Genomic DNA, 15,610 nt, shown 5'->3' with positions numbered 1-15,610 from the left:
CCACTTGTTACGGTGATGACTCCTCACCCAAAAGTTATGTGTAAGGGTACATAATATCGTCGTTATGAAATACTTCACTGGAAACAAGTACCTATTATATTTTCTCATTGTGTATTGAGTTGTCACTATATAGTATATTTCTACATTATTTATCCACAACTCATTTCTCATTAACAAATAAATAATTAATGTTGCGAAACGCTTCAGTACAAGGCTCACATGACGTTTGTTTTAATACATAGGGACTAATAACCGTCTGTATTCGTAGAATTGATAAACAAGCTAAGAATTTACAAAAAAGTATAATTTAAACGCCAAAGAATAACCAATTTCCATATTTTATTAAATAAGAAGGAATATTAATTATTAGTATTAAGCCATAACAGAAAACGAAACCCTCCACCCAATTCTCCCGAATGTGGGCCTATAAAAATTAACGAGTAGCATAAACTTTATCTTCACCTTGGCCTTTCCCTACAATTGAATAATTAAAGTTCTTCTGCTAGAATAATAACGGTTGTAATGAGCACAAGAGCTCACTTTAATAATTCACGTGCATGCTTTGCTGCATTTCATGGGCCCTTGAGTACGTAGGTACGAATCCACTCGTGCGCATCAGTGCACGATGCATGCGAGCCGCGATTTGATAATACCGTGCTATCACTGATCTATACACAATCTATGAACAGGTATTTTATATACACTCGTGTGATCCTTTACGTGAAACCATCAATTTTATTTCATGCTACGTCTACGAGTAAATATTAATTAAATATATAAATTTTTTGTGCTCAAGTTACTGAGTTTTTCTTTATCAGACAAAAGAGTAACTAATTAAAAGCAAATTTATTTCGGAATACTATAATTATTAACATGTCAATTACATGATCAGACGTATTCAAAGCACTTGGATAGAAATACTAACGTATTAAATAACAACTGTTACATTGATTGATAGATTAATAGTGAATAGTCATTCAACTCTGGTACTAATTTATTAATGTTAGATTACATCCACATTACGTGTATCTAGTTGCGTTGTTACTTAGATAACCTCGGTAATAATAACGGAGTGTAATACAAGATTATGTACTGCACTTACGTTCTAATATAACATTACACAATATAATAACACAGTTAATAAGTGACCGAAATTTAAATTACATGCGACCTATATTCGTTGACGGAAAAATTTACATAACTCCAATACAAAGCAACAAGTATAAGGACTTCATTATCACAATAAATAAAGCGAGAACAAAGCAGTCATTAAACATTTCAATACGAATTTAGCTCGGGGAAGTGTCTGTGGATTGCAAAGGCGGAAATATGTGGGGACCTTGGGAAGTTCAACGCCTTTAATGACAATAATAAATATATTATTTTCTTTACCTACCTACTTGAAATAAAACAATGAAACAACTCTTTTTTATCGGTATATGGTATCGCAGGAGTTCATCGACACTGATAAACGACCAAGACGCCCAATACCCAATATGACGACATCCTAGCACTTCCGTCACCTGAGAGAAACCTGACCTTTGAGCTATGCACTTTTGCACGCTCAACATGCACGATGTTATAAAACCGGTAATATGCACTTCTAGATATATATAAATTATAACCATAGTATTTAAATCCACGTAGGCACTTGAGATAATGCGAGTTTCCTTAATCAATAATTACATTTCAACTCAAGGAAGATACGTATAGTACTACTAGTCTTTGTTTTGATGACGAGGCTGAATCGTAAGCGACGAAATAGGAAATCTAAGTGTCGATCAATCAGCTACACCAAAATTGGCACGATGATGTTCACTGTGACATAGATTATGCAACAACCACGGCACTGACCTACCGTCGAGCAATGCGCCACTTTCATTATTGACACACTATATTCTATAAACGGAGATCAGAATTACTATCACTGAAACGAGTACGTGCTCACAGATCGAAACCACCTGTAGCGTAACACTTATTTCACTTGGTATTCTTCTCTTCATTGGTTTCCTTATTTGGCGATATTGTGGAATTAAATTGATTATTTATAATAAGATTAATAAGCTAAAGAAACTTTTAATAATAATGTAATAGATTATACATAAGTACTTATAAGAATTGAAATGGTTTGAAAAATACTAGTTTGGTCTCGTACGAACTATTCAGAAGTCTTTAGTCAGTTCGTCATTTAATGTAATAATTTTAGCTAATTTGAAATTGTGTATAAAATAATACGATTTGTAATGCTACTAATAAACCAATAAGTCATAAGTGAACGTGACGCTAGTCACAGTGATAAGTGCTATGTATATTTAAGTATCCATTGTAATAAACAAGCGATAAACGCAATGCAATTGCGTTTTATTAATTACCATTTATTTACACACATTAGGTGAATACAAACAATAACTATAAAATTATACTATTTTAATGCGACTTGTAATATATTTGTATCAACAATACAACTACGTAGTGTTAATAAAGTGATTATTGTAGCTTAAATAAATAATTATAATACTGACAAACAATGAGATAAAACGCGTCTTCAAATTGTAAGCAACACTATAAGCTGATAAACTTTGTTTTATCATAATAATATTGTCGTAACGTAAACACTATTTATAGATTCTAGACTACTTATAACTCTATATGTAGCTTCAATAAAAATTGGCCACATCGTATTTAAGAAATTAATTTAAGATAAGAATTGGAAGGGTAGAATTTATACCATTTTGTAATAGAATTAGCATAGCAATGACTAAGTTAATGAAACACGGATCCATAAATTATAATTTTACATTAGTTTAAAATACAATGTGTCGGGTCGGATGACACATGCTGGCTCGCGAGGTCGTTGGTTCGTTTTACAGGTGCCCAATTGCGCAGTGCTTTTTGAATTGGGGTGACACCCTATTTACATAAAACGGAATAAGAACATACATTTAATAGTGTTACTTGTCGTTAAGTGAATGTGAATTTGATATGTAATATATATGAAGTCATTTAGTTCTTCATTATAAGCTAAATATTTAGCGTATTAAATATCAATATATTTCACACCTCCAAATCATCCATAAATAATAACGTTATAGTATAGTAGGCTAAAGGACAAAATAATATGTTAAAAATTACGTGCTATTTACGCAATAATAAAATGTTGTAACGGTTAGAAGCCTAGTCATTACTCAAGGCGTACTCTGGTGTAATAAAGAGACGCAATAATATGAAATAGTAGGGATTAGGAAGGGAAATTATATAGGAAGGCGAAGCGGGTACAATGAAACAATACTAAAAGTGAAAGAGTATAAAGTTCTCTTCCTGCACCGTGAGCACATAAGATATCGCAGCACGCGCGAATTATAATCACTGTAATAGCAACGTTTGTGCAATGGTCTTATGCAAACTGCAATCGTGCGAAACATGCGCAATGTGACGCTGCAACTATTGCACTCATCTCGTTTATGGTTATTGGTTACGGACTTTGCTTATGGGCTGCCTAGTGCCTACCTAACTTCAGTAATATTTCCAATTTCAGGATTAATTTTTTTACTGTTAAGTAAAAGAAATGATTCATGTTAAAAAACGTTCAGTATCTATTGTTAAAAGCTGTCCCAAAGCTCGAGAAAATTAAAACTATTTTTCAATTAAATAGTTTTTGACACCGTGAAATAAGGCAGGGTGCCTTCGATACCGCTTAACTGAATGGTGTATTAAAATCGGTTGAGTTAAGTTTGTGATTTGTGAAACAATGACTGCGCTGGAAGGCGTCAGCTCCTCTCCGTTCGGCCATGTCATTACGAAACCAGAAAGGAAAGTTAAGACCGTTTCGGCCGAGAGAATGTCGCTATGCTCGGCTTACGCTTATGCTGTTATTGTAATGCATCTCAAAACCAACACAACGTGCCGTACACAACTACACAACCAAGAGACGCGCGGTCGCAGCTCCTAAGCATGCCTTGCTGAATGAACGATTCGAGGCTGTCACACATATAACCCCTTCTCTTTACATATAACAAAGGCTTTTAAACACACATGACCATATTTATAAAATGGTTAACATAATTAGCGATAAGCGAAAAATATCCATCAAGGTTAAGAATATAAAACAACCATTCTCGAAAACATTATGTGTATAAAGCACCTACCTAATCCTCGGGTACTAACTACTAAGATTTAATCTGCCTTACCTCATATGTGCATAAACTTAAACTAGACCAGTCACGAAACAGTGACCCTCTTAAGCACGACCAGAATATCAAATGATGTTTTGCTGTTGCGTAACAGCACGCTGATACGTTCTTTACGAGCAATTATGTAAAAACAACTAGCAAAAGTGGGTAGGCGAGAGCAAAGCGGTCGGTCGATGCCGCAGTTATGGTAAAAGTGTTACGCGCCGTGGCCTGTGCTCGATTCCGAGCTGTGACGCAACAGTTGTGGCGAATGTGTGCCAAAACTGCAGTCAAACCCTCGACATGGACGTTGAGCAGGCTTAAGTATTACGTGTATTTCTATGCACACGCTTCAGGTGAAACGGATATGGGAACTGATTTTGAAATAATGCCAATAACTATACAGATTTATTTCTATTCTACCTGTATAAAGGATACAAATTCCTGTCAGAATATATCCTTTCGGCTGTTGTTATGATTTTAAACATGAATATTGAAAAAATAATAATTAACTTCTTGAAATTATAAAGACAAGGATAAGCTTGGCAAAGGTATTTAAACAAAGGTTTGAACGACAGTGAGTATACAGGCCACATTGTTTTCTGTAGCAACACTAATAATGTTCCAGACGTTATCAGTCGTCGAGATAAGATAGTACAGCACCCTTTGTTTATGCACTGCACTCCAACATAAGACCTCAGATATGCATTATCAATATGTATAAGTACTTACGCTAACTATTAACTTGTTTGAACTCTCTAATTTAAAGTCACGTTTACAATATAGGTAATACGATAAAATTGTGGATAAAATATTGCTATATGAATGATATGTAGGTACTTAAAAATGTGGAACCAATTATTATAAATCGAATTAACCATACTGATAACTTTTTGACTAACCATCATGACTTTTTAACCGACTTCAAAAAAAACGAGGAGGTTATCAGTTGGCCGCGCGGTATAATTTACTGATAGAGACTTTTTTTTTTAATATCATTATTTGTTGCGTATTCAACATTTTTTGCAAAGTAACGTAGGACTTAAAATGCGAACATTTCAAATTCACGTTTAATAACAAAACATGTTAACGATTTGCGATAATAGTTTGCGACACGTGACTGCTTATCAGAAATGACTTAGTTTCCATTTGAAAGCAAAGCAGGAGTCTTAGAACAGCGAAACATTGGAGGTAAGGTTTTGGAAAAAAGAGGAAACCAAACAAAAAGTATAAAACACACATGTACATATTTTAATAAGAATGTGTCATCCTAGCATAGAACGCGAACGTAGGCGATACTCGTCACCGCCTTCACGGCAATGAACCTTCGCATTTGATGCTAAAGCAATTAGCAACGTATACTTCGATAACATTCACTTGCATTCGTTACTATTTTTTTCAATATTTCTACGTTTACATTAAAAAATTTAGAGTAAGCAGGTATACGTGCCTGTATGAATCTAATACGTATGTGTCAATATTGCGGCAATATCTGTAACCTATGCATCAGGGCCAAACCACATTTGTCTTAAATTAAGTGTCCCCAACGGTTTGTCGAAACCGACTCGTAATGGATTCTTCAGTGTGAACGATGCCCGTTCAAGGCAAGCCGCATATTAATAATCTAAACAAAAATTTGTGTTAGAAAACGCGATAGTTACCTTGACTTGTGTTGACCATAAGTGAAATGTCGAGTAGTATCCTCTTAGCGAGGCCAGGAACAAAAGGTTCCCTTATGACCGGAGACAAACGCGTAAAGAAGCTAATGTAGGAATTCTAAAAAAGACACTTTAAGCTAACCAGTTAATAAGTTCAAGCTATCCTCACAATTCGCATGCAATATTAATTTTTTAATTTATTATTTTTTATTCATTAAAATGAGAAGTATTCTAATTACATGCAGTGAATTTATAGCTTGGGCAGCGAGGCGTTAATCGGACGGCATCGACCGGTTGCATTAGACTAGAAGTTGCCACTACGGTAGGCCCATTTCGTAATATACGTAAAGAGGTGAACGCAACAACTCGATGGAACGTAAAATACTCATAAGATTGAATATTGATGAATGTATTGTTGTTAAAGCCTTGAAACAAAGATAGGCAATGTTGACTTTTCGTTTTGCTTGGATCAGCGTAGCAAAATGGCGCCTTGACTATTCCGCGTGGGACACGCGGAATATTATTTCGCCAACACAGCATGCGAGGAAATAATTCGATATTACTTATTGTACACGAGCAATGCTAACTGACACCACTGCTCCCACGATCGACACTTATTGTTCGAGCTGCACTCGAAGGTTTCTGCAATGTCTAGCTGTTGGGAAACGGAGGTGACTGAGGCCAGAACCGGCCGTTTGAGAAACCTTACAACTTGATTGCGAAAACCGTGGAAAGTTTGTGTTTACTTGCATGAAGACTACCAACTTTTGTACGCATTCATTTGCATGAGAAAATTTTCAACCATAAGTAACTTAAGAATAAATAAATGTGAACGGAAAACATGTAGATGTGTAGGAATATATAAATTATATTTATTAAATGTAAATATCGGTTATATATACATTATACATATTTAATTCTGCTCGTTTTATTTCGACAAACTGATAACTGCATATCAATGTCGTCATAGACAGCAAAATTTGGCAATGAATGAAGCAGACATAATGGTTTTTATTTTTTATCAGCACACGTGTAAAAATGATCGTGTCGTTTTACATCAACATCTTTATGTGAGATGAATATTACATGTAATAAATCATTGAAACATTACTGATCACTAAATAATTAAAATGTTTTAAGAATTTAGCATACTTACGTCTGAAGTGAATGATACATTTTTATAAATAAAATAGGTATTTATATTATTCTCTAAAAATGTATGTATGTAATTAACCTGATAAAAGCTTTATGTTACATCTCGTCTACAATATTAGAATAACCCATTATTTTAAATAACCGTAGTCCGTAACCTACATCGACGCAAACGCAGAATTGAAAACATTTAATATTCCGATAGTTTTGCAAATATTATTATAATAATAACGTATAGTGCAATAATCAACATTAGTGCGGCTCTACGCGATAACACGCTTCGATACCCCACGTGATTACACGGCTTACTGACCAACTAACAATAGGTAATAATAATAATTTAAGATTTTGGTATGCGACTAATTAAAAAACGATTAATTGACCTAAGTTTTAATAGAAACTTAAATATAAGTATTTCATGCCCGCATCATTCGACTTAAATTAGACTAGATACTTAAATTATTTCTGTAAATGTCCACCCTCCATATATTATGTAAAGCTAAATTGTTTACTATTTGCGTCACCTTGCATTCGAGTTATAAAAAAAAGTTATTGCAAGTTACTTTCCAATTGTTTACACTCCCCTCGAACTTTGGGATACGACCTTGTAGAAATCTGAACAAAGCTACCTATAATATCTACAGACAAAGACTCTTTATCTCATGTCTGGCAAGTTGTAAAAAAATTCAATATAATGGCGTGTATTGTAAATAGGCATCAGGTAGACGGTTGTAGGTGTATTTATGAGCACAACGGTTCGGATGCTTTTCAACGGCCAAAACTCTAATAACAAAAAGTTGTAAAGGCATTACGGTGCACCTTTCAAAATTCCCACTGTCATTTATCTGAAAATGTTTAACTGCAACTGAATGATATCGTGGTAACTAATTCTTATTTTAGCTTGACAAATATCGATGATGTTTGTGGAGTTACTTAAATCGTTATTTTATTTGCGAGATCGATTATAACCTTCAACCCCATTTTATCCAAATATATATTATGTAGTATGTACCTTATACATATTTTTTTAAGGATGTATTAACTTATAACATTAAAGATACTCATATCACATACATATAGGTACGTTTTGGGCCTTCATTTAATGTTAACTCGAATGCACTATAAAACATTTTTAATCTAGTCTCCACTCTACCCCACCGTTATGTGCTTCGTTGAATATAAAACAGGGCAACCCTAAGCAACAAGTGGCTATACGCAATATAAAGAAACCACAAAAACCGTGAGCAGGTAGCGTATACAAGAACCAAACGATTTATAACCATGTGATTTAGTTAATAGAACTGGTTTTACTCTGCTGCCACGAATGAAGACAAAAAGTTATCCATAAACAAGTATGACTCTTACGTCCAGGGCATAAGGTGCATATCTATAAAATGGAATAATCATAATATGAGCCACACCAGCCACACCAGTCACACCACTTAGCCGCGTCTGTGCTTCACCCCTGCTGAGATTTGAAAAGGATTTGTCAAGTAATAACATCAGGTTCCAAAGTTATGCTATATAGTTCAACCAATACATAGCATTGGCATTGACGTTAAAATTTATAAATTGTGCGTTTTAACTTTATAATTGAAGGTATAAGCATAATCCAATTTATCTTCATACTTTTATATAGATTACACATTAATTATTATTTATGTCCTATATAGGTATACCAATAATATGAAAAATATAAGAATATTTAAACAGAATTCCTTGAATATTATTCTTATATTTATGTTTCACACTCACATTATTTTACTGAAATACCTAGGTAATACCTACAAAAAGTCCCCATTTCTGAGAAAACGATAACTTTAAAATTTAGTTTAAGAGCATTAAGATATGAACAATGAGGTAGTTTTAACAATGTTACACACGTACTATAATTTTGTAATACTTGTTTTATTTTAGGTTCAGCCTTTATTTTTAATACCTACTTAATCTTTTGTAAAAAATACTTAGGTATACGACAAACCGTCAGTATTTCTCAAGAGGCTGTAGAATCGAATTACTTTTACTTTTAGAGGAAACTGGCTATTCGCCTAGTCCGATCAGATTTTTAATGTAACTACCTACCGGAGTGTACAAGTCCCGCAACTATCAACTATGGCAACATCACGCAACAAGTTACTGGTTCCACAGATTTTCCGTAATCTGTAATTACGGTAGTAGGAACCATCGAGTTGAGCGGTAAAAGGTATTAGGGTAAAATCAGCTTACCTTGTAAAGCTCGATTTAGCGTTGCGGATGGGAAATTCGTAATTAATAATATGGTAGATACGTAAGTATTCTGAAGAAATATTGTTTGCATTACTTATTGTAATGCTATTCAAGCTAGATAAATAATAAATGATATCATTTATTATTTATCTAGCTTGAATAACCTAAGGGAATATTAGACAAAATACTACCTATAATGTTTCCATTAGTTTTGTTTTGCTCCTGCTTATTATTATTATTTCAAGTGTTACCAAGACTTTTTATGGCAGCGTTAAAAACGCCTACCTACTTCTATGATGGAATATCTTAAATACCTAGCTAGGTATAGGTAATTGGACTAAAGAAGTGCAATAAATACATTACCGAAGGGATAAACTTACGTAGGCAATATTATGATGTAATACTACTTAGATATAGGTAAACTAAGCAGTCGAATACGAGTTCAAACAGTTTCATTAAGGTACCTAAGTTACTTTTATTTTTAATTTGGTATAACCCATTGCGCCCCGAGCGTCCCGATCGGGCCACGACACAATAGATTTTCTATTGTGTCTGTGATTCCGGGGGCTGAGTTATAATGGTTTACGTCAATTGAAATTGTAATAAGAAAAATTTCCGATAATACCTCAATGTATAAGAGACATGCAAACATATTCAAAATATGCCTGCGGACCGCCTATCCTATTAAAAAAAAATAATTTTGGCTAGAGCTAAAACGCGCGGGATTTTGAGAAAAAAATAGTGGGCAGCGTCGCCTTTGACGGTAATAACGTCGCCTTTAACTTATTGTTAAATGTGTATTTTTGAATATGTAACTGTTTCTTTACTTTGATAACAAAACATGGAATAGTATGGATTATAAATCAACTTATTTCTTTTACAATTAATAGCTAAAATAAGGTGGACGCGAATTACTACACCGAATTTGTACAACTTCCATTTTGCGTCCACGGTGGGCGCAAACTATACCTTAGTGCATAACAATAGAACATATTGCGTCCACATTGTTTTTCATGACGTAGCAATGAATTGTTTGTTAAAATATGTAGATTGTAAATTTTTGACTAAGACCACAAGTTGATAATTTAAATTTTCATTCAAATTAGCAAATTTTTATGCTATTTTTTACTTTGATATCCGTCCGTCTGTATGTCCGTCTGCCGGTCTGTTTTTCTGTATATTGAATACTCAAATCTACGGTCCAGTGAAGCAGTGAAAAAATCAAACTTAGAAGCCAAAGCAATCAAAAGATACAGCAGTTTATGCTGCAAATTTTCGCAAATTTCGACATTTGCAAGGGAATCAAAACCTACAGGGTACGAAACGTGAATACAGCCACTTGAAGTTTGGTACGAAGCAACGTCTTATAGCACAAATAAGGGAAACATTGAAAAAATAATCATTTACAGTTAAAACATATGAAAAAAACAGGATAATACGGAACCCTCAGTGTGCGAGTCCCACTCGCATTGGGCCGGTTTTTATTAAATAACTATATTCGTAAATAAATAATTTATTAAAATCTAATTTTATTTGCATTTATCTGATAAAATATCACCCAATACACTCTTAATTCCTTTTCTAAGCTGGTGGACGCGAACTGGACCAGGGGTGGTCGCAAACTGGAATTTTTGGACGCGAACTGGGTAAAACGCCTAATTCTGCTATTTTTCTAGATAAATAAAAACCACATGATATTTCCAACACAATTGAAAGTAAATCTTAAAATAGACTAAGTATGTAACGAACACGTTACAAAAATTTTGCGTTGGTTCTGGAACATTTTTATTTTCTCCTTCAAACTTTCCAACTGCACTAAGTGGACGCGAACAGGCGCAATGACCCTATTTAATTTTTACGGTACTAGGTACGTAATAAAGCTAGATGTACACTTTACTACGACCAAATGGAAACATAGGTAGGTACCACCTATGTAATTGCTAAGTACTTTTCTGTAGTTTACCTTCCTATCACTTCGAATATTATTGGTACCTACATACCTACCTACCAACTAGGACTTGTGAATTGATGTCGTTTCCTGGTTTTGGAAATTTTTAGTTTGATGGCTTTTCCAATTAATCACTAACTAGGTAGGTAGGTAGTTAGTTACCTATATAATAAATGCACGACAAAGTTTATCGGCGTTTGAATCGAAAAAAATATAAACATTTATCACCACGTGGTGTTCAATTATTAAACAATATCAAACATTTTGGTAGCGAGGTAACTAGGTAATCAATTTAAATTATTATGCTTGCGATATGGTTGGATTATTATTTATGAGTAAATTTTTACTTACCTACAATAATTATACCTACTTATTGTTTTTATATCATTCAAATGTTCGCAAGGCGATTATCAGATTCATTTATGACAAAGATAAAACAGCTAAACACCTACAATCTTATAATCAATTCGTTGTAATAAAACCGAAAGGTAAGGGTAAACTTTTATATAGGTCATCATTACACGTTCACATTATATACCTACGTCAATATTTCATTTAAATAAAGTTCAAATCCTATCAAGACACAATAATCAGTTACGTACCTACCTAGTTGATGATCGGAGAAAAAAAATAAAACTTTACAAGAAGTTAACTTACCTTCAAGAACAGATCACCAAAGTCGTACAGCGCAGACTGATGCATTATGGCAGTAGACATTATGTAGAACGAAGAAGGCACTAAATTTGATCCAGGTTTTAATACTTGCTTCGCGCTTCTCTTGTCGTGAACTGATCCACTAAGATAATTTTTAGGTTAGGATTTCACTGTAATTTTTTTGCGCGAGCTAATAAATAGTTCACGATGAATTGAACAAGAATTTTAAAATGCTGCTGTAGATCTGAAGTTGTAATATAAGTGAATCGATGCGCTTTTGTTTTTTTCGTTCGGCGACCACAGATTGAATCCGAACTAGATGGCCGGGGGCAGTTATTTTTTTAATTCACCCTCCACGTAAGTGCCAGTAAATTTTTGAACACAATTTCGCAAATGATGCGAAAATGTACAAAACAGTTCTTTGATTTCGAATTGTCTTCTTCACTTGTTTTTCGCGTCTATACGGAAATTCACAAAATTTGGTCAAAACTCTGCGCGAACTACTTAAAAGTAAACTCAGGACAATAAAAACTTTTTATTTGTCCGACTTTATACTCCAAAACGTCTTTAATTCTGGTTGTATAAATCGCAAGTTAAAAAAAATAAATCGCAGTGTCAACGTCCGCGCAAAACGCACCACACGTTCATTCCGTATCACGCTTGCTCGCGCACTGAGCCTGCAATTCGGTTCGCCCGTGACTCGTGAGCCGGCAGCGGGCGGGTGAATTTTGTTTTCAAATCAAACAGCACGATCACGTTTTGGAACGAGATTCGGGTACTCTCGGCCGCTATCGACAAATCTCGGCGAACTGTTTTGTTATTGCCAGCCCGCCGCGCCACAACAAAAATTACAAAACTCCTTCATCGTTGTCCTCTCTTTTCCAAGTACCTACAGCAAATTTGATCTAACTTAGGAACAGAAAATTATTTATAACGGAATAATATGCTAGAATCTAGATCAGATACCTAGGTAGTATTTATACGAATTCAGAATACCTATTAGGTAGAATATTTAAAAGTAAACATAAAACCTGGCTATATCCTACCTAGGTAAATATTTCATTTTTTGTTACCTTATAAATGTACCAATATTATGTACATATAATTTGAAAGGTAGGTAAGATGAGTACCTAAGTACCTAGTCAATGAAAATCGTAAATTTAAATACTTATTGGATAGGTAGGTAGGTATGTAATTTAACGACTAGGTACCTAGGTACAGTGCAACCTTAATATTATAACGTACCTCAATATAACGATTTCCTCGATTTAACAAATTTTTCGTAATCCCCGTGAATTGTCCATAAGAGTCAATATAAAATATCCCTTTACATTACGAACACTTTTTGCGAACAACCTCTTTATAACGAATTTTTAACTAGCAAGAAAAGTATAGATAGGTACCTCTGATTAACGAATTTCGTCATCCCAAAACCTTTATAAAAAGTTCCAACCAATGTAATGATTTATTTTTATTTATTTATTTTATAACACTTTACTATGCTAGTTATACAAATAACATAAAACTAAAACTTATAGCTAAACTAGCACAGAGGGCGGCCTTATCACTAAAGAGTGATCTCTTCCAGGCAACCCACTGTGTGAAGTAATAAAGGAGGAGGTAGGTCAGAAGTACACAACTACATAAATAATAAATACAATGATTCTTAATCTCATAGTATGTGATTCATGTCGCGACAGGTTTCGACATGCTTTTGTTCGTAAAACGATCATTTTTGTTTAATTTAAATCGGAAAGTAATGTCTGTTTAATTTAAATCGGAAAGTACCTACTGCTGCTCGTCACTATTGTTAAAGATTCAAGTTGAAATAGATCAGAAACGTAAAATACCTCTTTATAACGAATTTTAGACCAACCTACCCTCAACATAACGAACCTCAGTTCAACGAATTACTTGATATAACGAATATTTATTTGTTCCCTTCCGATTTGTTATATCGAGGTTCCACTGTATAATGTAATTTTGTAAAATAGGTACCATTAGGAAATTGGTTATTATTAATATTATTAGGTACCTAGGTAGGTACCAGTATTTTATTATTTGATACAAAATCATAATCATAATTGTTTCTCTTCACATTCATCATTAATTTTAAAATTATTTTCTTCACTTCTATTAGGTATTTAATATTTAGGTAATTTAGAATTAAATAAACCTATTTAACAATTACCACACATTAATAATTATTTAGAAGGTACCTACCTAATACCTATTTGATAATCTGTATTATTTAGAATCATCCAGTATCAAGTTAAACAGGTCTGTAAAATATATTATATACCTACTTAGTAAGTACTTCTATGTAATATATTTATTCATTTTGGCGAGGAAGTGCTAAAAAATAAGTGGCCAGAACGGTGAATAAACGCAAAAAGTAGTAATTTTAGAGCTGGTTCCACCAATCGAGGTATCCGCTGTTCGTGCTTATACGAGAACCGTGTTCATTTATACGAAAAGAGCGTTTTGAATAAAGTTGAAATGTAAACTGGTAGTTACAGAACTAGATTATCTGTGGTACTAGGTAGTACACGAAGAAGCTATTTTATGATGTATAATCTATTCTTGACTTATAGATATTTTATTTCTACAAATAATTTTACAAATTTTCAAAAATTAAATGGTCTCATATAACTCTATTTCGCCCTTTTCACTGAAAAAATTCCATACGATATAAAACTGCTCGTTTGTAAAACTTCAAAAATCTTAGTTTGGCTGCGAGTATAAAATATTTTTTAGGGTTTTGTTTTGTATATTAAGCTGATTATACCTACACGCTTAGAATACAATATCAGCTGCACCATAGTAAACATGGTAGGTAATGTATCTGCAAAGTAGCTTCAAAAATCAGAAAATGAAAATAAATTCTTTGGATGCGATAAATACTTTTTTACTTTTACCTCTTTATTTTTCTGTTTTTGTTGCTAAGTACAATTATAATTATCATTATTTTTTTCTCTGTTCTCGTCCCGCCATTTTATGGACCTCTTTGCTTGTTACCATTTACCGTGTTTGCCTGGTAGAGATCACTTCTTAGTGATAAGGCCGCCAAGTTAATTGTACTCTGTTTTTAGATGTAATTAATTCCAAGGTTTCCTATTTGTACAATTAATTAAGTGTAAAATAAATAAATAAATAAATACTTTTTTTAACTTTCACAGGTAAAATATAAAAAATGACTATCACAATACTTTTTAGGTAAATTCATATTTACAATACTTAGGTATTTATTTCTCTTGATATAAGGATTCTATGGGCTTATTAACTTTTATACTCGCTTCCGCTAATGCCTGTGGCATAGTCAGCGCTTGTAGCGTCCCTCGAACAACTTTTTATTATGGTATTCGTTAGTTGCAAACTTGTTTGACTCTTTGGTGTTATGCGCTATGTTGCACGGGCTTACGGGAATTAGAAGGGCTTCCAAACACCGTGGTGCTTTTTGTTTGTATATATACGACAATTTCGAGGACGCGTCTAATATAAGTGGCTTTACATAGTAATAATAATAAAATGTGATGAATGATTCATCTTAAAGTTTTTCAAAAAAGACTAGGATATTTTTTTATAACGTGTATCAATTGAATATGTAAGTTAATGAACGAGATGTGTCCAGTGTCAATTAAAATTATTAATTTATCTTTTTCGAAATTGACATGATTCTAAAATATAAATTGAACAAAAATGCCTTAGTAAAAGTTATAAATCATTTATTAAATATATTTGATTATGTAGGCTTTCTTTATATTATGTTTATTAAATTCGATAACATTTTTAAAACAATTCCT

The 15,610-nt window shown here is 33.4% G+C and overlaps 1 protein-coding gene across 2 annotated transcripts in view; it reads right to left on the bottom strand.

The window, feature by feature from the left end:
- The window catches only part of LOC123697419 (protein TIS11), a 29,640-nt gene extending 17,132 nt beyond the window's left edge, over nt 1–12,508 (bottom strand). Inside the window, exon 1 of one of the 2 annotated variants that reach the window (XM_045643933.1) lies at nt 11,811–12,508. In XM_045643933.1, the coding sequence (XP_045499889.1) occupies nt 11,811–11,870 (60 nt within the window). In that variant the 5' untranslated portion in view covers nt 11,871–12,508. The remainder of the gene's footprint in view (nt 1–11,810) is intronic. The other variant, XM_045643934.1, reaches the window with a different exon arrangement.
- Between the last annotated feature and the right edge of the window lie 3,102 nt (nt 12,509–15,610).

Source organism: Colias croceus, chromosome 14 (genome assembly GCF_905220415.1).
Source record: "Colias croceus chromosome 14, ilColCroc2.1".
In the NCBI taxonomy this organism is placed as follows: Eukaryota; Metazoa; Arthropoda; class Insecta; order Lepidoptera; family Pieridae; genus Colias; species Colias croceus.
The sequence above is the reverse complement of the archived record's forward strand: the minus strand, read 5'-3'. Positions and strand labels throughout refer to the sequence as shown.